Here is a 27,388-nt window from a genome sequence, read left to right as displayed (position 1 = left end):
TAATTTACTCCTATTATCAATGTTTCTTCGTTCTCTCTGTATCTTTACTTGAAAAGCAGGAATGTAAGCTTTAGGAGCCAGCACATTTTTGTTCAGAACCCTGGGTAGTGCTTGCTGATTGGAAGCTACATTTACCCACCAATCAGCAAGTAAGTATTTTTAACTGTGTGACTGGTATTCAATGTGTATGGGGTACATGGATTTTCATTAACATTTTTGTAATTACCACTTTTTAAGGCAGCTATAGTCACTCTATACAGGGTCCAGCATATCTTTTTCAGATTGTATGTCTTTTTACAGTTATTTAATAATTGTTTATATTATCCCCACACCCTGACAAGGATAAACCACTTGATATCCTTCCTGATTGTAGTTTTTTTCTTGGAGATTAGTTTACTGCCTTCCCCCTTTTTCTTTCTTAAAGGGACACTGAACACAATTTTTTTCTTTCGTGATTCAGATAGAGCATGCAATTTTAAGCAATTTTTACTCCAAATATCAATTTGTCTTCATTGTCTTGGTATCTTTATCTGAAAAAGAAGGCATCTAAGCTTTTTTTTAGGTTCAGACCTCTGGACAGCAGTTTTTTTATTGGTGGGTGAATTTATCCACGAATCAGCAAGGACAACCCAGGTTGTTCACCAAAAATGGGCCGCCATCTAAACTTACATTCTTGCATTTCAAATAAAGATACCAAGAGAATGAAGAAAATGTGATAATAGGAATAAATTAGAAAGATGCTTAAAATTTCATGCTCTATCTTAATCACAAAAGAAAAATTTGGGTTCAGTGTCCCTTTAATTGCTGCTTGATAAATCCTGACTGCAGGTTCGCTTGTGCGAACCTGCAGTCAAAGTGGAGTAAAGGACTTGATAAACAAGTGCGTGAGCTTGTCTATATGGCAGCAAATAGGAAAGTTTCAATTATTTTAAAAAAAGATGATTGCTTGTTCTAGGAAATAATTTCTACAGTGATGAAGCAAAATAACACTGATATTCCATCACATTTATTTCAGGTGTTTATATTCTTGCCTGACCAACAATTAAAGGGACAGTTCACCCAAACAATTTCTCCCATATAAATTGTTCCCAATGATCCATTTTACCTGCTGGAGTGTGTTAAATTATTTACAAGTAGCTCCTTTACCCCTATTTTGGACTTTGAAATAGCTGATTTAGCTTGTGGTTTCCCAACCTATACTAAAAGTTTTGATACTGGAGTCTCAGCTATTGAATAGCCTAAGTAAACACAGCCAACAGAAGAAATTACACTCCCAGTGGGGTGCAGGATAGTGAAAGTAAATCCTAGCATTTTACAAACGCTAGGATTTACTATTGAAACAAATAAATGACACTTTCATTCATGAAGTATAAGATACTTCATGTAGAAAGCTCCTTTATTTGATTTAATCGATTGCTGCTCTTAGCTCCTCCAGCCGTGCATGGCTAAAAAAAAATTTGGCTAAGAGGTGACGTTTTCACCTCTTGGCCAATAGCTGTGCGGTAAATCCGGCTCCCATGGGCGCCAAGCCGGATTTACCGCACGGCTATTGGCTAAGAGGTGAAAACGTCACCCCTTAGCCAAAAATTTTTTTAGCCGTGGGCTGCTGTAGCAGCTAAGAGCGGCGATCAATTGAATCAAATAAAGGAGCTTTCTACATGAAGTATCTTATACTTGAATGAAAGTGTCCTTTATTTGTTTCAATAGTAAATCCTAGCGTTTTAAAACGCTAGGATTTACTTTCACTTTAAGCAATAAATGATAATTTTCCATTGTTCTCTCTATGTATTGAGCTTTGGTTTTCCAGACAAATATAAGATAAGGAAGCAAGTGTGTGTACATAAAGTGATAATATAATGAGATCTGATATGACCTGAAGCTCAACCCATTGTATTAGGCTGTGGTTTATAAGCACAAAACCCAAATAAACCTGAAAATACAATCTCTCCTACATTTCTCCTACATTTTACACTCTGCAGCTGGTATTGTAAGTCATTGAAAATACATTAATATAAAAACATTTTTTCAGTTTACTGTCCCTTTAATTGGCAGAAAATGTTACAAGAGAAAGCAAACTGATTACCAATATATACACAAAAGTGCATCTAGTTGATCCCAATGCATTTTACACAATCACAACCCTTTTTGTTCAGATTACTGCAAAAACGTATTTAATATGAATGTTTATTAAGGCAATGAAAGCAATATATTTGGTATTTTAGTGATGCAGCAAAGTTTAATGATCCATGCAGTGCAGTCATTCAAGCCTTAACGCTACATAAAGCTCCAAAAAGGAAAATACTCTAAAGTCAGTTCCAGGTTTTCAATTTGCTAGCGGTCGGCAGATGGACACGGCCTGTGAGCCAATCAGCTGCCATGTTTAGCTCAGATTCAGCAGTAAACTGCCAATCTGGAGCTGACTTTCACAATACAAATGCATAGATAAGCAATGGGACCATAAAAAAAGTTCTAATATTTTCTGATTGCAGCTTTATGTCCCTTTAAGTGCTTTTTTGTGTAGAAACCAGCATTTCAATGGTTAACTTTTAACATCAGGTTGACCATTTAAAAGTACATGAAAGTCATTATTTTCATAGTTTAAAAAGAGCTTGCAGATTTAAACCCAACATTTTTCTTTCATGATTCAGATAGATTATACAATTTTAAACAACTTTCAAATTTACTCCTATTATCTAATTTATCTCATTCTCTTGGTATCCTTTGTTGAAGGAGCAGTAATTAAGTACTAGAGCTAGCTGAAAGCCAATGACAAGTTGCATATATGTGCAGCCACCATGCAGCAACTTCTGAGTCTACCTAGGTATACTTTTCAACAAGGATTGAAAGAGAATGAAAGAAATTAGACAATATAAATAAATTGGAAAGTTATTTAAAACTGCATACTCTGAATCATGAAAGAAAAGAAAAATTGTGTTTCATGTCCCTTTAAGAGACTTTTTTATTTTCTTCTGTTGTCAAATTTACTTTGATCTTTTTGTTGAAAACTATATCTACGTAGGGTTAGAAACAGCAATGCACTATTGGGATTTAGCTGGGGATTACTTACTACACAGATATGCCTCTTGTTATTGGTTCACTAGATGTGTTCAGCTAGGCTCTAGTAATGCATTGCTGCACTGAAGCCAACTTTAACCATGCATTTAACACCATTGCAGGGGTAAAACACATAGTTATATACAAGCATATTCCACACAGCCATTGGCTGTACAATCTAGTGACCTATTAATAACTGTCCCTAATTGGCCACAGCAGAGAAGGTAACCTAAGTTACAACATGGCAGCTCCCATTGTTTTATAGACACTAAAACTGCACTTATTTAATCAAAATTTAAACCGCTAATGAAACTTAAAAAAATACACCTACATGTTGTTCTCAGACAAATCTTTTCTTTGAATGCATCATTCTATCTAGCATGTATTTAGTGTTTAATGTCCCTTTAAAGAAATGAATGGTATGATTAAATAAATGCTACAGATGCAGACTAAACCTTATATTTTTAGTAACAGCAATGTGTGTTTGGCAAGCACATTGTAACAATTTTAAGAGTAAACCAGTGTAATCCAAAATCATGGTTTGCAAGAGAAGAAGAAAAAGTTATTTGTCAATTTGTTCAGTGTTTTGATCCCAGTGGAATTTAGCTCAGAGCAGTGAGCTGGTATAGCAGATAAGCAATTAGTCAAAAGTAATAAAATATCGGAGACTGCAAACCCACCAGGAGACATGAGAAATAAAATGCTGTTATGTGGAACTGTGCTGAGATCCCAGAATATAGCATTGTGATTACATAATTAGGTGAGTGCTTGAATAAGGTGTCTGAGCTTAGCTAAGGTTATCTGGTAGCTCATTAACCTGTCTTATGTAGAAATTGTCATTGTAACATAAATCATGGTATACTTTGTAAATGATAAAACAAGTCATGTGATAGCCGGTTAATTACAGGGAGGTATTTAAGAAACAATGTAGCACAGGAACTGCATGCTTAAAGCGACACTGAACCCACATTTTTTTCTTTTGTGATTCAGATAGAGCATGCAATTTTAAGAAACTTTCTATTTTACTAAATTTTTCTTCTTTCTCTTGCTATCTTTATTTGAAAAAGAAGGCATCTAAGCTAAGGAGCCAGCCAATTTTTGGTTCAGCACCCTGGAAAGAACTTGTTTGTTGATGGGTGAATTAATCCACCAATCAGCGTGAACAACCCAGGTTGTTCACCAAAAATGGGCCAGGATCTAAACTTACATTCTTCCTTTTCAACTAAAGATACCAAGAGAATGAAGAAAATGTGATAATAGGAGTAAATTAGAAAGTTGCTTAAAATTGCATGCTCTATCTGAATCATGAAATAAAAAATTTGGGTTCAGTGTCCCTTTAATTTCATTAGCGCATGTAATTGCTGTGCTTCTCACCGTGGAACTGTATGGGCTAGATCAGTGTTTCTCAACCGCAATCCACAAGTACCCCCAATAGGCCAGGTTTTCATTATAACTGAACCAGTGCAGAAGTGAAATAATCAGCTGATCAGTAACCATGGTAACCAACCTGCTATCACCCATCAGCTGATGAAAATCTGCCCTGTTGGGGGTATTTGAGGACCGCGGTTGGGAAACAATGGGCTAGATAGTGGAGTGGAATCAATTTTATGCAAAGAACAATGCATAATCTGGTATTACAAGTGGTTGGTTAACGCATCATAACGCTGTTTAGGGCGCCTTATAACGAATGGTGCAGGGAGCTCGATTAGTGCGCTCATTGGCTTCTATTACAAGTGTTGGCTCAGGCACAATCCAAAATACTGATGTATAATTTAACATGTTTTGAGACATGCAGCAAATTATTTCTTGCTAGTTAGCATAACATAACACTTAATACTATGGAAGTAAAGGTTTAAGTTATATTTTACACTTAAAGGGACACTGAACCCAATTTTTTTCTTTTGTGATTCAGATAGAGCATGCAATTTTAAGAAACTTTGTAATTTACTCCTGTTATCAATTTTCTTCGTTCTCTTGCTATCTTTATTTGAAAAAGAAGGAATCTAAGCTTTTTTTTGTTTCAGAACTCTGGAAAGCACTTTTTTATTGGTGGATGAATGTATCCACCAATCAGCAAGAACAACCCAGGTTGTTCACCAAAAATGGGCCGGCATCTAAACTTGCGTTCTTGCATTTCAAATAAAGATACCAAGAGAATGAAGAAAATTTGATAATAGGAGTAAATTAGAAAGTTGCTTAAAATTGCATGCTCTATCTGAATCACAAAAGAAAACATTTGGGTTCAGTGTCCCTTTAAATGAACATAAACACTAAATACATGTTATATTCCTATTATTGAGGTCATTCCCTGCCTCATTCTAGTCATGAGTGCTGCCATGTTGAAATCTGTCTTTCACTACATTCCAGAGCTTATGTGTTTGCACGTGTGCAGCAACTCTCCTTCAGATACCTGCAGTGTAACCTAGGTTCCAAAATGGCAGCACCCATGATTAGAGGGAGGTTATTGAAATGTATTTACTGTTAGTTTAAAACAAAGATGGCTGAATTAAAGAGATATTGTATGTGTCAAAGGTCAGGACTGGGAAGGGCATTTCCTATAAAAAGGGTGCATTTCGGGCTGGTCATATGAGGCTGTACATTGTGTATTATCCATTGTCTTTGCAGTCATAGAAACAGCTGCACAAGAAGTATAAATATGTGTGTGTGTGAGTATGCATGTGTGATTTTTTTTTTATGTTAAAGCTTTATTGAAATATTATAGCCCAGAAGTTAATGAAGGACTCAACTACTTAAAGGACCAGTCAACACAGTAGATTTGCATAATCAACAAATGCAAGATAACAAGACAATGCAATAGCACTTTGTCTAAACTTCAAATGAGTAGTGGATTTTTTTTCTGACAATTTTAAAAGTAATGTCTATTTCCACTCCCCCCTGTACCATGTGACAGCCATCAACCAATCAGAAATGCATACACGTACCATGTGCCAGCTATCAGCCAATCACAAATGCATACACGCTTATTCTGGGAATTCTTGCACATGCTCAGTAGGAGCTGGTGACTCAAAAAGTTTAAATATAAAAAAACTGTGCACATTTTGTTAATGGAAGTCAATTGGAAAGTTGTTTAAAATTGCATACTCTATCTGAATAATGAAAGTTTAATTTTGACTTGAGTGTCCCTTTAAGCAGATTTCCTGTGCTCTGTTGACTTAGTATGTATGTATTGTATTGGGTACTTGTAAAGCACGGCTAATCACACGTAAGGGTCTCAAGGCGCTGCTCATTTTATCGACCTTGGAAGGATGAAAGGCTGAGTGGACCTTGGGTTGCTACAGAGCTTAGCCACAGTGCCTTAGCATGCTGAGCTATCTGTCTGTCATTTAACTGTAAATATAACTTAGCACTCAAGCATTATCTAACATTAATTTTACTGTGCGCCCCCATCGAAATCTATTATGTGAGGTATTTAGCGCTCCTGTACTATCTCTGTCATGCAGCTGTTAGCACACACTAGACTATTGTTAGAGCGATAAAAAAAATGACTCAATATGTGCGCAAAAATAGAAGCACCGTTGATTGCACTCAAGCATTGTTAGCACACAATAGCACTAATGTTTGTGCTCAGTTAGTAATCTAGTCATATGTGTTTAACCCCCAAACAATGGGTTAAACACATAGATAAAGTCTGACTTGTGAGCCACAGAGAACAGCTGACCCTGAGCTGGAAACAGCTGATGTGTGCCAGTTAAGAAATATCAGTTGCTTAGTTTGCTCTCTCTCTCCCCCTCTCTTTTGCTCTCTCTGTCTTCTCTCTTTTGCTCTCTCTCTCTCTTTCCCCCCTCTCTTTTGCTCTCTCTCTTTCCCCCTCTCTTTTGCTCTCTCTCTCTCCCCCTCTCTTTTGCTCTCTCTCTCCCCCTCTCTTTTGCTCTCTCTCCCCCTCTCTTTTGCTGTCTCTCTCCCTCTCTTTTGCTCTCTCTATCCACCCTCTTTTGCCCTCTCTATCCCCCCTCTTGTTCTCTCTCTCCCCCTCTCTTTTGCTGTCTCTCTCCCCCTTACTTTTACTCTTTCTCTCTCCCTCTCTTATGCTCTCTCTCTCCCCCTCTCTTTTGCTCTCTCTGTCCCCTCTCTTTTGCTCTCTCTCTCTTTCCCCCTCTCTTTTGCTCTCTCTCCCCCTCTCTTTTGCTCTCTCTCTCCCCTCTCTTTTCCTCCCTCTCTTTTGCGCTCTCTGTTCCCTCTTTTGTGCTCTCTCTTCCCCTCTCTTTTGCGCTCTCCCCCTCTCTTTTGCTCTCTCTCCCCCTCTCTTTTGCTCTCTCTCCCCCTCTCTTTTGCTGTCTCTCTCCCCCTCTCTTTTGCTGTCTCTCTCCCCCTCTCTTTTGCTCTCTCTGTCCCCTCTCTTTTGCTCTCTCTGTCCCCTCTCTTTTGCTCTCTCTCCCCTCTCTTTTGCTCTCTCTCTCTTTCCCCCCTCTCTTTTGCTCTCTCTCTCTCTCCCTCTCTCTCCCCCCTCTTGTTTGTTCTCTCTCACTCCCCCTCTCTTTTGCTCTCTCTCTCCCCCTCTTTTGCTCTCTCTCTCCCCCTCTCTTTTGCTCTCTCTCCCCCTCTCTTTTGCTCTCTTTCTCCCCTCTCTTTTGCTCTCTCTGTCTCCCCCTCTCTTTTGCTGTCTCTCTCCCCCTCTCTTTTGCTGTCTCTCTCCCTCTCGTTTGCTCTCTCTATCCACCATATTTTGCCCTCTCTATCCGCCTCTTGTGCTCTCTATCTCCCCCTCTCTTTTGCTGTCTCTCTCCCCCTTACTTTATCTTTTTCTCTCTCCCTCTCTTTTGCTCTCTCTCCCACTCTCTCTCTCTCCCCCTTTCTTTTGCTCTCTCTCTCTCCCCCTTTCTTTTGCTCTCTCTCTCCCCCACTCTTTTGTTCTCTCTGTCCCCTCTCTTTTGCTCTCTCTGTCCCCTCTATTTTGCACTCTCTCTCCCCTTTCTTTTGTTCTCTCTTTCCCCCCTCTCTTTTGCTCTCTCTCTCCCCTCTCTTTTGCTCTCTCTCTCTCCCATCTCTCTTTTGCACTTTCTCTGTCTCTCTCTCTCTCCCCTCTTTTGCGCTCTCTCCCCTCTCTTTTGCTCTCTCTCCCCTCTCTTTTGCTCTCTCTCTCCTCTTTCTCCCCCTATCTTTTGCGCTCTCTTTCCCCTCTTTTGCGCTCTCCCCCTCTCTTTTGCTCTCTCTCTCCCCTTTCTCCCCCTCTCTTTTGCTGTCTATCTCCCTCTCTTTTACTCTCTCTATCTCCCCTCTTTTGCTCTCTCTCTCTCCCCTTTATTTTGCTCTCCCTCCCCCTCTCTTTTGAAGTCTCTCTCCCTCTCTTTTGCTCTCTCTATCCCCCCTATTTTGCTCTCTATCCCGCCTCTTTGTCTTTTGCTCTCCTTCTATCGCCCCTCTTTTGCGCTCTCTCACTCCCGGCCCCGCCCACGCCACACTTGGCCCCGTCCGCATCACGCCCGGTCCCGCCCACGTCACGCCCCCATTTCACACCCGGTCGGCACTCGACAGATGCCAGGTCAGTCTGTTGAAGGCCAGGTGTGTTTGTCCTTGCGCAGTCTCAACTGCGCATGACAGCTTGGGACAAACACACTTGGCCTTTTCTATTATAGGATTGACTTGCATTTTAGCTAATCAGTGCTGTGTTGTGCTGACTCTTAAATAACTCCACGGACGTGACACAATGTTATCTATATGGCCCACCTGAACTAGCAGTCTCCTGTTGTGAAAAGCGAATAAAAAAGCATGTGATATGAGGCTGTCTTTAGTGGTTTCGAAACAGGCAGAAATTTAGCGGTTTTAAATGTTATAAATTATATTAATCTAACAATGATGATTGTGCAAAGCTGGGGAATGGGTAGTAAAGGCATTATCTATCTTTTTAAACAATACAATTTTTTTGTGTAGACTGTCCCTTTAAGAAATTTTAGTAGCATTAGACTGACCATGCAACTGATTATTTTTGGGTCTAACAGAGAAAGCAGTTTGATTACATGATATTTATTTTACAGAATATATATTTATTTGAAGTTGATTTTGCCTCTAGTATTTTACATTTAAAGCAGCAATTTAATTGCTGTTTCTTACTTTTTCCATATTATTACTGAAACCTAAAAGAATTAAGTAAGACTAGAAAACATCCTTGTTTTATGGGGCGTGTAAAGTGTCTCTATTACAATGTACATTTTCACTAAAATTCTTAGCTAGTTTTGTATTGACTCTATTTTGCAAATGTACATTGGATGAATAAATAAGGAATACCGCTTGTATTATCACTGTTGGAAAGAAATGCGAGAATTAACGCTTTGTATAATTATAATCGAGTTTCAGAAAACGACAGGTTTAGGAGTGAGATGTGTTTTTATCGATTTTTAAACATTTTTTAGGAACTTAAAGGGACACTAAACCCAAAAAAATTCTTTCATGATTCAAGTAGAGAATACAATTTTAAACAACATTCAAATTTATTTCTAGTATCTAATTTGCTTCATTCTTTAGATATCCTTTGTTGCAGAAATAGCAATGCACATGTGTGAGCCGATCGCATGAGGCATCTATGTGCAGCAACCAATCAGCAGCTACTGAGCCTATACAGATATGCTTTTCAGCAAAGTATATTAAGAGAATGAAGCAAATTAGATAATAGAAGTAAATTAGAAAGTCATTTAAAATTGCATGCTCTTTCTAAATCATGAAAGAAAATATTTGGGTTTCATGTCCCTTTAAAGGGATGCGAAAGTTTAAAATTTACTTTTATTATCAAATTTTCTTAGTTTCCATGATATTCTTCGTTTCATGATATTCAGGAAATGGTGCTGCCATCTACTGATCTTGCGAATGGGTAACATTTTTGCAAAACTGCTGCCATATAGTGCTCCAAATATGGGCTGGTTCCTAAGCTTACGTCCCATGCTTTTCAACACAAGATACCAAGAGAACGAAGAAAAATTGATAATTGAAGTAAATTAGAAAGCTGTTTAAAATGGCATGCTCTACCTGAATCATGAAAGAAAATGTTGGGTTTTATATCCCTTTAACATTAAATGAACATTTAAATCAGATGCCTTTAGTTAAAGAAACATGAAACTGCAAAAATAAAATGTTAGAGTTTTTTTTTATTGCACTATTGCTTGCATTTAACACTGGGTGAAACACATAAGAAAGTCAGCTCCAAAGTAGCAATGCACTACTGAGAGCTTGCTAAACACATCTAATGAGTCAATGACAAGAGACATATGTGTGTCTACCCACCAATCACTAGCTATCCCTCAGTATCACACCTGTTCTTGAGCATACATATGCATGCTCTTCAACTTCTACTAAAGATTGGCTGCAAATACCAAGGGGGCGGCATTGCACAAGCATTTCACACTAAATGCCTGTGCAATGATAAATGCCGACAGCGTATGCTGTCGGCATTTATCGATGTCGTGCTGACATAATTCGCTACAGCCAATCTACCCCTATATCTTGACTTGTAATCCCCAATCCATACACCTGATCTACATAGATCTGAAGTATAACACAGTAAACTCTAAAAAATCATGTCATGCATATGAAAAAGCAATATTTAAATGTTAAAATATTTTTTTTGCATGAGATTTATGTTTTGACTTTGATACCAATAGTATGTGCATCTCGGTGTGTAACCGTATCTTAAGAACTGATAGCTCATTGGCTGATGAGCAGGACCCCTACTGCTTTATTGATAGACAGTGACACCCATCCCTTGCATAAACAATGTCCCTTCCCCCCTGTAATGGTAATGCATTTTAAATTGACCTCTTTTGTATGCAGCTTTATGATACTTTAAACTGTGCCAAAAATGTCAAATTAACAATGCAAAATGTATCCAGCTTTCCACAGTCACATGCTGAGAGCTGTAATAAGAATTAGAAAACCCTTATGTACTGAAGATTTGTTTTTTTAGCTAAAAAGGCACAAGATAATCGGGCTCTATATATCTGTGTTTGCTTTGTTAATTTCCATCATTATTAAAGGGACACTAAAATTAAACTTTCATGATACAGACAGAGCATACAATTATTTCTAGTTTGAAATGTGTCAGTAAAAAAAAAACTAGAGCACATTTAAAATTCAGTGTCATTGCATAAATTCTCTTTATTCTGCTTTAGTTGATTATGCAGTTTTACTGTAATTAATGGTCCTTTATGTCATTATAAATTTCTGAATATAAACTTGCAGCTTGATCAATCCAAAACACATTTGTCAAAAACTGGGATAAACAGGATTCTATCACATATTTTCATTGTGGTTGTTTTTAATCATTACATGTTGTGTTGAATGGTGCTTACAAAAATGTTATTGCCAAAGAAATACTTGCTACACTGAAGGGTTGAGAAATAATGTTCTGAGGTAAAATCAAGCCCATAAGATCAATTAGACATGTCCATTTGTATTTAAATTAATAAAAAACTAAAAAAAACATTGCTATATTTCTTAATTTTTTTTAAAAATCACAAACAAGTGGCCCATTTAACAAAGAAGCTAACAAATCTACACAAAAATGTAATTCATTCATTCTTGGGGTTAAAATTATTTCACTTAAGGCAAGTGAGAAAAGCTTAAAATTTACAGTTTTATACTATTCAGTAGCGATCCAGCAATGTTCTTGTCCATTGATTGCTGCCTGTGTCAGACAATTAGGGGGTCGATCCGATATAAAGCGTCGCCCGCAAAAGCCGGCGACGCCAATAATTGCGCGGATTTGGTATCCTATATACGGCGTAAGCTAGAAGTTACGCCCGTATATTTCTGCCGTCGCCCGCAGTTTTTTGGGCCATAGGCAGGTATACCAAACCCGCGCAATTTGGTATCCAATATGCAGCGTAAGGACTTACGTGGCGAAAATGGAGAAAACTTACTCCATTTTCATCTCGCCACAAAAAGCAGCCGTAAGAAGCCTTACGCTGACTATTGGAGCCCCGTAACTCCCTAAACTAGCTGCTAAAATAAACCTAACACCTAACGCATGCGCAATGTCTATCTCCCTGTCAACCGCGATCTGCTAAAATAAACCTAACACCTAACGCATGCGCAATGTCTATCTCCCTGTCAACCGCGATCTTCTAAAATAAACCTAACACCTAACGCATGCGCAATGTCTATCTCCCTGTCAACCGCGATCCCCCCCCCCGAAATCCCTAATAAAGTTATTACCCCCTAAAACGCCGCTCCCCGACCCCGCCGCCATCTACATAAACTAACCCCCTACTGTGAGCCCCTAAAACCGCCGCCATCTACCTTATCTATCCCGTAATCTGACCCCTTACACCGCCGCCACCTATATAAAAATGATTAACCCCTAATTTAATCTACCTACCCCGCCGCCAGCTATGTTATCTATATTAACCCTAAGTATATTATAGTTAATATAGTTATTACATTATATATATTAACTATATTAACCCTAATTATATTAGGGTTAATATAGTTAATATAGTTACTATAGTATTTATATTAACTATATTAACTCTATCTAACCCTAACACCCCTAACTATATTTATATTAAATTAATCTAATTCATTTATAAACTAAAATATTCCTATTTAAATCTAAATACTTACCTATAAAATAAACCCTAAGATAGCTACAATATAATTAATAATTACATTGTAGCTATGTTAGGGTTAATATTTATTTTACAGGTAAATAGTTAATTATTTTAACTAGGTATAATAGATATTAAATAGTTATTAACTATTTAATATCTACCTAGTTAAAATAATTACCCAATTACCTGTAAAATAAATACACCTACACTATCAATAAATGTAATAAACTACAAACATCTATCTAAAAATACAATTAAATTAACTAAACTAAATTACAAAAAAAAACAAACACTAAATTACAAAAAATAAAAAAAAGATTAAAAGATTTTTAAGCTAATTACACCTATTCTAAGCCCCCTAATAAAATAATAAACCCCCAAAATAACAAAAATTCCCTGCCCTATTCTAAATTAAACAAATTTCAAAGCTCTTTACCTTACCAGCCCTTAAAAGGGCCTTTTGTGGGGCATGCCCCAAAGAATTCAGCTCTTTTGCATTCAATAAATACAATCCCCCCCCCCCCATTACAACCCACCACCCACATACCCCTATTCTAAACCCACCCAAACCCCCCTTAATAAATCCTAACACTACCCCCCTGAAGATCTCCCTACCTTGTCTTCACCACACCGGGCCGAACTCCTGATCCGATCCGGGCGATGTCGTCCTCCAAGCGGCAAAGAAGAAATCTTCCTCCGGCGACGTCTTCCTCCAAGCGGCAGCAAAGTCTTCAGTCTTCCGGCGGCATCTTCAATCTTCTTTCTTCGCTCCGCCGCCGCGGAGCATCCATCCCGGCCGATCGCTAAACTTGGAATGAGGTACCTTTAAATGACGTCATCCAAGATGGCGTCCGCCGAATTCCGATTGGCTGATAGGATTCTATCAGCCAATCGGAATTAAGTTAAAAAAATCTGATTGGCTGATTGAATCAGCCAATCAGATTCAGGTTCAATCCGATTGGCTGATCCAATCAGCCAATCAGATTGAGCTCGCATTCTATTGGCTGATCGGAACAGCCAATAGAATGCGAGCTCAATCTGATTGGCTGATTGGATCAGCCAATCGGATTGAACCTGAATCTGATTGGCTGATTCAATCAGCCAATCAGATTTTTTTAACTTAATTCCGATTGGCTGATAGAATCCTATCAGCCAATCGGAATTCGGCGGACGCCATCTTGGATGACGTCATTTAAAGGTACCTCATTCCAAGTTTAGCGATCGGCCGGGATGGATGCTCCGCGGCGGCGGAGCGAAGAAAGAAGATTGAAGATGCCGCCGGAAGACTGAAGACTTTGCTGCCGCTTGGAGGAAGACGTCGCCGGAGGAAGATTTCTTCTTTGCCGCTTGGAGGACGACATCGCCCGGATCGGATCAGGAGTTCGGCCCGGTGTGGTGAAGACAAGGTAGGGAGATCTTCAGGGGGGTAGTGTTAGGATTTATTAAGGGGGGTTTGGGTGGGTTTAGAATAGGGGTATGTGGGTGGTGGGTTGTAATGGGGGGGGGGGGATTGTATTTATTGAATGCAAAAGAGCTGAATTCTTTGGGGCATGCCCCACAAAAGGCCCTTTTAAGGGCTGGTAAGGTAAAGAGCTTTGAAATTTGTTTAATTTAGAATAGGGCAGGGAATTTTTGTTATTTTGGGGGTTTATTATTTTATTAGGGGGCTTAGAATAGGTGTAATTAGCTTAAAAATCTTTTAATCTTTTTTTTATTTTTTGTAATTTAGTGTTTGTTTTTTTTTGTAATTTAGTTTAGTTAATTTAATTGTATTTTTAGATAGATGTTTGTAGTTTATTACATTTATTGATAGTGTAGGTGTATTTATTTTACAGGTAATTGGGTAATTATTTTAACTAGGTAGATATTAAATAGTTAATAACTATTTAATATCTATTATACCTAGTTAAAATAATTAACTATTTACCTGTAAAATAAATATTAACCCTAACATAGCTACAATGTAATTATTAATTATATTGTAGCTATCTTAGGGTTTATTTTATAGGTAAGTATTTAGATTTAAATAGGAATATTTTAGTTTATAAATGAATTAGATTAATTTAATATAAATTTAGTTAGGGGTGTTAGGGTTAGATAGAGTTAATATAGTTAATATAAATACTATAGTAACTATATTAACTATATTAACCCTAATATAATTAGGGTTAATATAGTTAATATATATAATGTAATAACTATATTAACTATAATATACTTAGGGTTAATATAGATAATATAGCTGGCGGCAGGGTAGGTAGATTAAATTAGGGGTTAATCATTTTAATAGAGATGGCGGCGGTGTAAGGGGCTTAGATTAGGGGTTAATAATTTTAATATAGATGGCGGCGGTGTTAGGGGCTCACTTTAGGGGGTTATAGATATAATATAGCTGGCGGCGGGGTACGGGAGCGGCGGTTTAGGGGTTAATAATTTTATTAGGTTGCGGCGGGGTAAAGGAGCGGCGGTTTAGGGGTTAATAGCATTTTTATTGTTAGGCTAGTGAGGGGGGATAGCGGATAGAGGGTTAGACAGTGCGGGCTATGTTAGGGAGGCGTGTTAGACAGTGCGGGCTATGTTAGGGAGGCGTGTTAGACAGTGCGGGTGTTTTAGACTTTAGTCAGGTTTTATAGGCGCCGGCAGATTCTAACGTGGCGCAAGTCACTGGCGACGCCAGAAATTTGTACTTACGCAGATTTCTGGACATCGCTGGTTTGTGAGACTTACGGCACGTTAGCATCTGACGGCGACCTATATGGGATAGCTCGAGTTGCGAGCTGAAACTGCGGGCGACGCCGGTTCCCTCGCTTGCGCCGCAAACTGCGATCGATATCGGATCGCGCCCCCAGTATGTAAGCCTCACTTTTGTTCTTGACAATCCTAATCTCATAAAAATTCAAATAAACAATACAGTCTTGCTTGTAGCAGTAGCACTAGCTACTATTTTAACTTTATTTATGTACCTTTGCGGCCTTGAAGATGTTCCGGATAAGAAATAAGGGATTGATGAATTTCTGTTAACAAACAAGTAATTATGTCACAACAACCCCCCATGAGACATGCCACTCTTGGATGGAAGGAAAGATTTATTTTTTTATCCTCATGTCTAATTTCAAGTATTTATTGTAGTTTGAGGACTAGCAAATGTCAATATTTTAGTGGCTAATAATGTTGTGTTATTTTATTCAGGAATGGTTACTTTTCTCTAAAAGTCAGTGATGGACAACTGTACTCACAGCCAATAGTAATCAATGTTCAAGCGGTGTCAGCTAAGGTAAGAATGACCCTACACGTTACGTAAATTGGTATTTTACCACCTTTTCTGCATCTATGTAGTAAAAGGGCAACTTTATTAATCTTATTGTATGATAATTCATTTTCTTTGGTATGTACTAAAAGCAAAACATTTTGTCTCTTCAGTCATATTTATGCGTTCCTTTTCATGCATCTAATCTAATTTACACACACATATATATATTATTATTATTTTTATTATTATTATTAGAAATGATCGATTCTGCCTGTGTTGTTAATATCTGGCTGTTAATATAACATCATTTTAGAACATAAATTGAAGAGTTTAAAAAAAAAATCATGTTGGCTACAATTTATAATTTGTGAAATATATGGCAATGCATTCTTACGTTTTAACCATATCTCCACTAATGCCTGATCACAGTGAAAAAGCCACACATTGCTGCAGTCAAGGAGTTAAAGAAATTCCATTTTTTTAATCAATTTATTTGTTTATTTTACTAGCCCACATATATGCTCCAAAATAAAGTTCTAACGGTTGGCAAAGGAGAGGCAGGAGCTATCACAAGCTCTGAGTTGGACCTGCGGGATGATGATAATCCTCAAGATGTGGTAATTATTGTCTTAGAAGCCCCAAGATATGGTAGACTTATGATTCCTCCAGATACCACTCCCATCCACAAGTTCCGCCTGGACGACATTAGAAATGGAAAGCTCCACTATGTTCATGATGGTTCAGAAAGCCAGTCTGATATGATCCTTTTCCAGGCAAATGATGGACATAACTTTCAGAATATTCTCTTCCATATCAAGGTTAACGATAAGGTAAGTTTAGTAAATAATTATTTAACAATTCAGATATATGTTTCATGTATATATCTTGGTTGTAAAAATCAAAAGGCTTCTGTCCTTGGGTACATTCACTGGTATTATTGTATTTTAAAATGGTGTCATATAGAGAAGGAAGCACTTGCTCCATCTTAGATTTAGTTGACGTGAGATCTTTATGCAAAGTATCTTTAACAGAGATTTGTTGGTGCTTTGCCATGTACAAATCAGATATACACCCCCGCCAGACAACTCCGATCGGTCGACCAAGCACTCATAGTCATCCCCCGCATCAGCAAATCCACAACGGGCGGAAGATCCTTCTCCCACATGGTAGCAAAGGCATGGAACACCCTCCCGCTGCACCTCAGACAATCCACTTCCCTTACAAAGTTCAGAAAGGACCTCAAAACCTGGCTCTTCGACTGAACGTTCATCCCCTCCCACCCTCCTCCTATCCACTTTCCCTTAGCGCCTAGAGACCCTCACGGGTGATTAGGTCACGCTCTATAAGTACGCAATAGATAGAGAGATAGATTTAAAGTAATGGTAAATCCTAGCGTTTCAAAATGTTAGCTTCAGTCATAAGTTTTAAAAACAAGTATTCCCAAAGTAGCTTTATTGCCCTAAGTGACTCAGGCCGCCCATGGCAAAGATATTTTTTTTTCAATTTGGTGACGTTTCCACCTCTTAGCCATCACTCATCACTAAACGTCAAGTTTTATTTTAGTGATGGTAAATCCTAGCATTTTTTTAAACACTCAGATTTACCATCAATTTAATTTAGTCTAAAAATTACCTGCACTAAAAAAATAAACATTTTCGTAATTTAATAACTAATTACATTTTTTATGATAGTCATTGATTCCCAGTCTCAACTTTAAAGTGACAACTTTCAGCCAAATTTGTATCCACTCAAGTGTTCTAAGGATTTGAAAAACAATATTTAAAGGGATATTGAACCCAATTTTTTTTTCATGATTCAGATAGAGCATGACATTTTAAGCAACTTTCTAAATTACTCCTATTATCAATTTTTCTTCCTTCTCTTGTTATCTTTATTTTAAAAGCAGGAATGTAAATCTTAGCAGCCAGCCCATTTTAGGTTCAGCACCATGGATAGCGATTGATTATTGGAGGCTAACATTTACCCACCAATAAGCAAGCATAACCCAGGATAGCAACAAAAAATAGGCCGGCTCCTATGCATCACATTCCTCTTTTTTAAATAAAGATAGCAAGAGAACAAAGAAAAATTGATAATAGGAGTAAATTAGAAAGTTGTTTAAAATTGCATGCTCTTAATGAATCATGAAAGAAAAATGTGGGTTTAGTGTCCCTTTAATATAGAATGCTTGTTTGAATTTAAACTAATTACCATTCCATACAGATAATAGGGATGATGCTGTATCATCTGACTTCTATCTTGTTAGCTCACTTTACCTGTCAGGAACTCATAAGTATTTGGAGTAATATGGTTCTTTTGCATTGAAGTGATTTGTTATCATTGGACAACAGGACTACAACTCTCTTTATACAGAGAATGGAGAGGCAACAAAGATATTCACCTACTTTAGAGGGTATTTGGAAGTCACTGTGCCTTTTGGAGCTTCCAAATAGAAGAGAAGACATTTCAGCAAGATTTTTTAAATCTTTCATCTTTTTATGAGTTTTTTAAAAGACGTTATTCTCATTTCAGGAATTTCAGGTCCCTTTGAGGATGGTCAGTACCCTTCTCCAGCAAGTAGCTGGAATTTGCAGAGCCACCCACTAGTCCTGATTTTCACCTTGCGTCTTTTAAAATAGAAGCTCATCTTGGATAGTAGAATTATTGAAAAATAGAATAAAATTTTGTTTAGCACCTGGGAAGCGCTTGCTGATTGGTGGCTACATTTAGACACCAATCAGAAAGCACTACCCAGGTTCTGAACCAAAAATGGGTCAGCTCCTATGCTTACATTCTTGCTTTTTCAAATAAAGATACCAAGAGAATGATTTTTTTTTTTATAATAGGAGTCAATTAGAAAGTTGCTTAAAATTGCATGCTCTATCTCAATCATGAAAGTGTCATTTTAACTAGACTGTTCCTTTAAATGGTTTAGTTTAATATCTCAGGCAGTTGCTTTATTAAACAAAATACAATGATCACAAATTTGATTTTCAGACTAGCAATATATAATTTAATATAATTTGTTTTGCCTGCTGTGTTCACTGTGATTGCGCTGCTGTTTCCCTTAGCTTTCGTTAAACTGAAGTAATGCTTACAGTAAAATGTTATGCAAATTTTAGTAGCACACAGTTAGGTATAGCAAGTGCGGCACTTCATCATATTATGCCAATTATAGCTTCTGAAAATATGCAAACACCAAATCCTTTTACCTGAAGAGATGCTTCAGAAACGTATTCAGCAAAACAGTTTATTTCTGTGTGTTTAGTAAAATTGCTTAGCAGGAATAAAAAAAAAGAACTTGCTGTAGAGTTAAAAAAAAATATAACCAGAATGTTTTTAAATGAACATTTCATGATTCAGATACAGCATGGAATTTAAAAAAAACAAATCAAATGTTCTATTACTGTCCCTGTCCCTGTCCCTCTTCTGTTTCAGACACTGCAAAGTCGTATTATTCTTTGCCTTTTCTCAGAGTCACAACAATCTACTCAAATTTAAACTTTCTTGATTCAGATAGGGCATGTACTTCTAAACAACTTTCCAATTTACTTTTATCATCACATTTGCTTTGTTCTCTTGGTATTTTTAGTTGAAAACTAAACCTAGGTAGGCTCATATGCTAATTTCTAAGCACTTGAAGGCCGTCTCTTATCTGATTGCATTTTGACAATTTTTTATAGTCAGACAGCTCTAGTTAATGTGTGCCATATTGATAACATTCTGCTTACACCCGTGGAGTTACTTATGAGAGGGCACTGATTAGCTAAAATGCAAGTCTGTCAAAAGAACTGAAATAAGGGGGCAGTTTGCAGAGGCTTAGATACAAGGTAATCACAGGGGTAAAAAGTATATTACTATAACCGTGTTGGTTATGCACAACTGGGGAATGGGTTATAAAGGAATTATCTATCTTTTTAAACAATAAAAATATAGAGTACACTGTCCCTTTAAAGAACATTTGAACACAGTAGAATTGTATAATTAACACATTTATGATAACAAGACAATGCAAACGCAGTTTACTTGATTTTAAAATGAGTAAATTTTGTTTTTCTTACAAATGTCAGTTAGTTTAATTTTCCTTCCCTTTGCATCATGTGACAGTCATCAGCTAATCACAATCTGTGAATTCTTGCACATGCTCAGTAGGACATGGAGCTTCAAAGTGTGCATATAAAAAAGATTGTGCACATTTCAATAATTAAAGTTAATTGGAAAGTTGTTTACAAATTGTGTATTCTATCTGAATCATGAAACTTTATTTTTGAGTTTAGTGTTCCATTAAATGCTTTGTACATTGACAACACCACAACACAACACATCTGATAAAAAAATACACACATCAGTGACAAATGATCATGTAGTTATAGTAAAGCATAAACAACTGATCTCAAATTTTTTTTAAAAAACAACACATTTCTTTAGTTACTCTGTGGTCAGTCTTAATCTGCTATCAGATTTAGTATAGTGTTTATCAGGTGATCGAAATTTAAAGGGACATTGTAGTACAAAAATTGCATATTCTAAATCATGTCAATTTAGCACTACTGATCCTGCAGGTACAGTATATGTATTTAACCCCTGCAAAGTACTGCTCATGAGCTGCAGAAATCAGCAGCAGTCACTTGATCTCACCAAACTATGCCTACTCAGGATGCTTTCAACCCCTTTGCAGGGGTTAATCGACAGTAATGTCAAAATTAGACTCTCATGAATCAAATAGAGCATTCCATTTTAAATCACTTTCCAGTTTACTTATATTATCCAATTAGTTAAATTCTCCTGTTGTCCTTTGTATAAAAGAATACCAAGGTAGGTTCAGGAGCAGTAATGGACTACTGGAAGCTAGCTGCTGATAGGTGGTTGCACATACACTGGTGTTCAAAAGTTTGGGATCCTTATTTTCCATGAAAACATATACATACATTAAATTGGTTTGAATAGGAAATATAGTCCTTGTGAAAGTTAGAAATCATGAATTTTAAGTGAAATAATAACTGTGTCCTTCACACTTTATTTTTATCAAAGAATTCTCCATGTGCAGCAATTACAGCCTTGCAGACCTTTGGTATTCTAGTTGTTAATTTGCTGAGGTAATCTGAAGAGATTTCACCCCATGCTTCCTAAAGCATCTCCCACAAGTTGGATTGGCTTGATGGGCACTTCTTACGTACCATACAGTTGAGATCTGGTGAATGTGCTGGCCACTCACAGAATACCAGCTGACTGCTTTTTCCTTAAATAGTTCTTGCATAGTTTGGAGCTGAGCTTTGGGTCATTGTTTTTTTGTAATAGGAAATTGGCTCCAATTAAGCGCATTCCACAGGGTATGTTATGACGTTGCAAAATGGAGTGATAGCCTTCTTTCTTCAAGGTCCCTTTTACATTGTATAAATCTCCCACTTAACCATCACCAAAGCACCCCCAGAACTTCACAGTGCCTCCACCATGCTTGACAGATGGTGTCAATCACTCCTCCAGAATCTTTTCATTTGGTCTGCATCTCATGAATGTTCTTCTTTGTGATCTGAAGACCTCAAACTTAGAGTTGTCTATCCACAACACTTTTTTTCCAATCTTCCTCTGTCCAGGGTCTGTGTTCTTTTGCCCATCTTAATCTTTATTGGTCAGTCTGAGATATGGCTTTTTCTTTGCAACTCTGCCTAGAAGGCCAGCATTCCGGGGTTGCCTCTTCATTGTTGATGTTGAGACTGGCATTTCACTGGTACTATTTACTGAAGCTGTCAGTTGAGGACCTGTGAGGCATCTGTTTCTTAAACTAGACACTCTAATGTATTTGTCCTCTTGCTAAGTTGTGCACCAGGGCCTCCCACTCCTCTTTCTATTCTGATTAGAGTCAGTTTGCGTTGTTCTGTGAAGGGAGTAGTACACAGTGTTGTACGACATCTTCAGTTTCTTTTGAATTTCTCACAGGGAATAGCCTTCATTTCTCAGAACAAGAATAGACTGATGAGTTTCAGAAGATCCTGGCCATCTTGAGCCTGTAATAGAACACACAATTGCTGATGCTCTCCAGAGGTTTTGGAACTACATTTCCCATGATGCTCAGCTAGATAAAATGCTGGCTGAGCATCATGGGAAATGTAGTTCCAAAACCTCTGAAGGACCAAGTTTGGAACCCCTGCTCTAGAAACTCAACTAGTCTAATGAAGGTCAGTTTAATTGCTTCTTTAATCAGCACAAGTTTTTAGCTGTGCTAACATAATTGCAAAAGAGTTTTTCTAATGATCAATTAGCCTTTTTACATGATAAACTTGGATTAGCAAACACGTGTTATTGGAACACAAGACAGATGGGTACTGATAATGGGCCTCTGTATGCCTATGTAGATATTCTATTAAAAATCAGTAATTTCCTGCTACAGAAGTCATTTGCAACATAAACAATGTCTACACTGTATTTCTGATCAATTTGATGTTATTTTAATGGACAAAAAAAATTGCTTTTCTTTCGAAAACATAGAAATTTCTAACTGACCCCAAGCTTTTGAACACTAGTGTATATTCCTTTTGTCATTGGCTCATCTAATGTGTTCAGCTAGATCCTAGTAGTGCATTGCTCTTTTGTCAATAAAGGATAAAAAGAGAATGAAGCAAATTCAATTGGAAAGTTAGATTTGTATGCTTTGGGGCCGAATTATCAAGCTCCATTTGGAGTTTGATGCCCCTGTTTCCACGCGAGCCTTCACGCTTGCCGGAAACAGCAGTTATGAAGCAGGGGTCTAAAGACTGCTGCTCCATAACTTGTCCGTCTGCTCTGAGGCTGCAGACATTAATCCGCCTGATCCTATACGATCGGGCTGATTGACACCCCCTGCTAGCGGTCGAATGGCCACGAATCTGCAGGGGCGGCATTGCACAAGCAGTTCACAAGAACTGCTTGTGCAATGATAAATGCCAACAGCGTATGCTGTCGGCATTTATCGATGTGCGGCGGACATGATACGCTACATTGTATCATGTCCGCTCGCATTTTCATAAATCGGCCCTATTATCTGAATCATGAAATAAAATGTGTGGGTTTCCAACTGCCCCTGCAGAGTAGAACTTGCTGCTTATTACATGGTGCCCTCTGTGTTAGAACACTTTACTGTTGCTTGCAAATAACTGCAAAGTTAATGTTAGCTCCAAAGCATCTATGTTTGCAAGGGCTCTTGGTATCTTTATTTGAAAAGCAGGAATGTAAGCTTAATAGCCGTCCCATTTTTGGTTCAGCACCAGGGTAGCGATTGCTAATTGGTGGCCACCAATCAGCAAGCTCTACCCAGGTGCTGAACCAAAAAAGTTTACATTCCTGATTTTTCAAATAAAGATACTAAGTGAACGCTAAAACAATTGATAATAGGAGTAAATTAGAAAGTTGCTTAAAATTGCATGCTCTATCTGAATCATGAAATAAAAACGTGGGCTTCATATCCCTTTAATATTGAAATTCCTTGTCGCAGTTTACTGTCATATCACTTCACTAAATGTTTTTTTACCTGAGCAAGCTCAGACATGAAAGCATATTATAATCACATTACGTTTGATACTTTGTTATTTAAATGTGTCTCTAAACTCAGCAGGACTTAGGGTGACAAAATATTTTTCATCAGCCCGTGAATTGGCATAAGCTCAGATGAAGTATTTATAGCCAAGTGCCAACTTGTTTTCCTCCAAATAAATTTACCAACATGCCTAGCATTTTCTTATTCCTGTAAATCAGGTGAGAAGGAGATTGTTTCCATGGACACAATCCCCATGATTATAATGGTTATGTTAACCCGTTGTGTACCGGCAAGGACTTTAGTGAAATGTAATATAATGTAGCCCTTGGTGCCATTTAAGAAATAAAAAAAACATAGATGATACAATCCTCTATTTGCTTAGACCTCGCTGAATGCGGAGAGCAATACGCCCCCCCCCCCCTGCAATGGGCCGCCAGCAGGGAGGTGTCAATTAACCCGATCGTACTTGATTGGGTTGAATTGTGGCGATTCCTGTCCACCTGCTCAGAGCAGGCGGACAGGGTTACAGCTGCTGTTTCTGGCGAGTCTGAAGACTCGCCAGAAACACGGGCCCACAAGCTCCATACTGAGCTTGATAAATGGTCCTCTAAGTCTCATAGGCTCTGTCGTTCAGCAATTCATTGTGCTTGGGTGCTTCACTTTAATGTGTTAAAGGGACAAAGTGTAAACAACAATATCTTATGTCATTCAGAAAATATTTATATGTGATATTACAGCTTATGCAAGCAACCTAAAGGTAGTTTTATATTATTTTTAATACTTTTGTATACATAGTGCCCTCAGAAAGATACTTCAGTACTGTAATCAGAAAGGTAATATTTGTTGTTTTAAATAAATATAAACTATTATTTGTACTTTAGAACACAAAAAACTAACAAAAGATGCAGGTAGATAAGATTGGGACTTACAGGCAGGGAAAATAGTAATTTCTCTTGTTAAGTGTATCCAGTCCACGGATCATCCATTACTTGTGGGATATTCTCCTTCCCAACAGGAAGTTGCAAGAGGATCACCCACAGCAGAGCTGCTATATAGCTCCTCCCCTCACTGCCATATCCAGTCATTCTCTTGCAACTCTCAACTAAGTTGGAGGTCGTAAGAGGACTGTGGTGTTTTATACTTAGTTTATTTCTTCAATCAAAAGTTTGTTATTTTTAAATGGTACCGGAGTGTACTGTTTATCTCAGGCAGTATTTAGAAGAAGAATCTGCCTGCGTTTTCTATGATCTTAGCAGAAGTAACTAAGATCCTTTGCTGTTCTCACATATTCTGAGGAGTGAGGTAACTTCAGAGGGGGAATAGCGTGCAGGTTTTCCTGTAATAAGGTATGTGCAGTAAAAATATTTTTCTAGGGATGGAATTTGCTAGAAAATGCTGCTGATACCGAAGTAATGTAAGTAAAGCCTTAAATGCAGTGATAGTGACTGGTATTATTAATAGAGATACATACTCTTATAAAAGTGTATTTTAAAACGTTTGCTGGCATGTTTAATCGTTTTTTACATATGTTTGGTGATAAAACTTATTGGGGCCTAGTTTTTTCCACATGGCTGGCTTGAATTTTGCCTAGAAACAGTTCCCTGAGGCTTCCCCCTGCATGATCCAGGACTTCTCTGAAGGGCTCAAAAGGCTTCAATAGTCGTATTGATGGAGGTAAAAAGCCACAGCTCAGTTGTTGTGACTGTTTAAAAAACGTTTTGTCATTTGTTATTCCGTTTTTGGTATTAAGGGGTTAATCATCCATTTGCAAGTGGGTGCAATGCTCTGCTAACTTATTACATACACTGTAAAAATTTCATGAGTGTAACTGCATTTTTTCACTGTTATTTCAAAATTTGGGAAAATTTGTGTTTCTTAAAGGCGCAGTAACATTTTTTATATTGCTTGTAAACTTGTTTTAAAGTGTTTTCCAAGCTTGCTAGTCTCATTGCTAGTCTGTTTAAACATGTCTGACACAGAGGAACCTACTTGTTCATTATGTTTGAAAGCCATGGTGGAGCCCCATAGGAGAATGTGTACTAAATGTATTGATTTCACCTTAAACAGTAAAGATCAGTCTTTATCTATAAAAGAATTATCACCAGAGGGTTCTGTCGAGGGGGAAGTTATGCCGACTAACTCTCCCCACGTGTCAGACCCTTCGCCTCCCGCTCAGGGGACGCACGCTAATATGGTGCCAATTACATCAGGGACGCCCATAGCGATTACCTTGCAGGACATGGCTGCAATCATGAATAATACCCTGTCAGAGGTATTATCTGGATTGCCTGAATTAAGAGGCAAGCGCGATAGCTCTGGGGTTAGGAGAGATACAGAGCGCTCAAATGCTGTTAGAGCCATGTCTGATACCGCGTCACAGTATGCAGAACATGAGGACGGAGAGCTTCAGTCTGTGAGTGACATCTCTGACTCGGGGAAACCTGATTCAGAGATTTCTAATTTTAAATTTAAGCTTGAGAACCTCCGTGTATTGCTTGGGGAGGTATTAGCTGCTCTGAATGACTGTAACACAGTTGCAATTCCAGAGAAATTGTGTAGGCTGGATAGATACTATGCGGTGACGGTGTGTACTGACGATTTTCCTATACCTAAAAGGCTTACAGAAAATATTAGCAAGGAGTGGGATAGACCCGGTGTGCCCTTTTCCACACCTCCTATATTTAGAAAAATGTTTCCAATAGACGCCACTACACGAGACTTATGGCAGACGGTCCCTAAGGTGGAGGGAGCAGTTTCTACTTTAGCAAAGCGTACCACTATCCCGGTTGAGGACAGTTGTGCTTTTTCAGATCCAATGGATAAAAAATTGGAGGGTTACCTTAAGAAAATGTTTATTCAACAAGGTTGTATTTTACAGCCCCTTGCATGCATTGCGCCTGTCACTGCTGCGGCGGCATTCTGGTTTGAGGCCCTGGAAGAGGCCATCCAGACAGCTCCATTGAATGAAATTATTGACAAGCTTAGAACGCTTAAGCTAGCTAACTCATTTTGTTTCTGATGCCATTGTTCATTTGACTAAACTAACGGCTAAGAATTCCGGATTCGCCATCCAGGCGCGTAGGGCGCTATGGCTTAAATCCTGGTCAGCTGACGTGACTTCAAAGTCTAAATTACTCAACATTCCTTTCAAGGGGCAGACCTTATTCGGGCCTGGCTTGAAGGAAATTATTGCTGACATTACTGGAGGCAAGGGTCATACCCTTCCTCAGGACAGGGCCAAATCAAAGGCCAAACAGTCTAATTTTCGTGCCTTTTGAAATTTCAAGGCAGGAGCAGCATCAACTTCCTCCACTTCAAAACAAGAGGGAACTGTTGCTCATTCCAGACAGGCCTGGAAACCTAACCAGTCCTGGAACAAGGGCAAGCAGGCCAGAAAGCCTGCTGCTGCCCCCAAGACAGCATGAAGGAACGGCCCCCTATCCGGAAACGGATCTAGTGGGGGGCAGACTTTCTCTCTTCGCCCAGAAGTGGGCAAGAGATGTTCAGGATCCCTGAGCGTTGGAGATAATATCTCAGGGATATCTTCTGGACTTCAAAGCTTCTCCTCCACAAGGGAGATTTCATCTTTCAAGGTTATCAGCAAACCAGATAAAGAAAGAGGCATTCCTAAGCTGTGTGCAAGACCTCCTAGTAATGGGAGTGATCCATCCAGTTCCGCGGACGGAACAAGGACAGGGATTTTATTCAAATCTGTTTGTGGTTCCCAAGAAAGAGGGAACCTTCAGACCAATCTTGGATCTAAAGATCTTAAACAAATTCCTCAGAGTTCCATCATTCAAAATGGAAACTATTCGGACCATCCTACCCATGATCCAAGAGGGTCAGTACATGACCACAGTGGACTTAAAGGATGCCTACCTTCACATACCGATTCACAAAGATCATCATCGGTTCCTAAGGTTTGACTTTCTAGACAGGCATTACCAATTTGTAGCTCTTCCCTTCGGGTTGGCCACTGCCCCGAGAATTTTTACAAAGGTTCTGGGCTCACTTCTG

The 27,388-nt window shown here is 38.3% G+C and overlaps 1 protein-coding gene across 1 annotated transcript in view; it reads left to right on the top strand.

Moving 5' to 3' along the window:
* FRAS1 (Fraser extracellular matrix complex subunit 1) overlaps positions 1-27,388 on the top strand; it is an 868,578-nt gene that overhangs the window by 618,051 nt on the left and 223,139 nt on the right. The window contains 2 exon segments of the mRNA XM_053703296.1: positions 15,801-15,885; positions 16,371-16,691. Coding sequence (XP_053559271.1) covers positions 15,801-15,885; positions 16,371-16,691 — 406 coding nt within the window.

This window comes from Bombina bombina, chromosome 2, assembly GCF_027579735.1.
Source record: "Bombina bombina isolate aBomBom1 chromosome 2, aBomBom1.pri, whole genome shotgun sequence".
Classification (NCBI taxonomy): Eukaryota; Metazoa; Chordata; class Amphibia; order Anura; family Bombinatoridae; genus Bombina; species Bombina bombina.
This window is presented reverse-complemented; position numbering and strand designations above follow the sequence as displayed.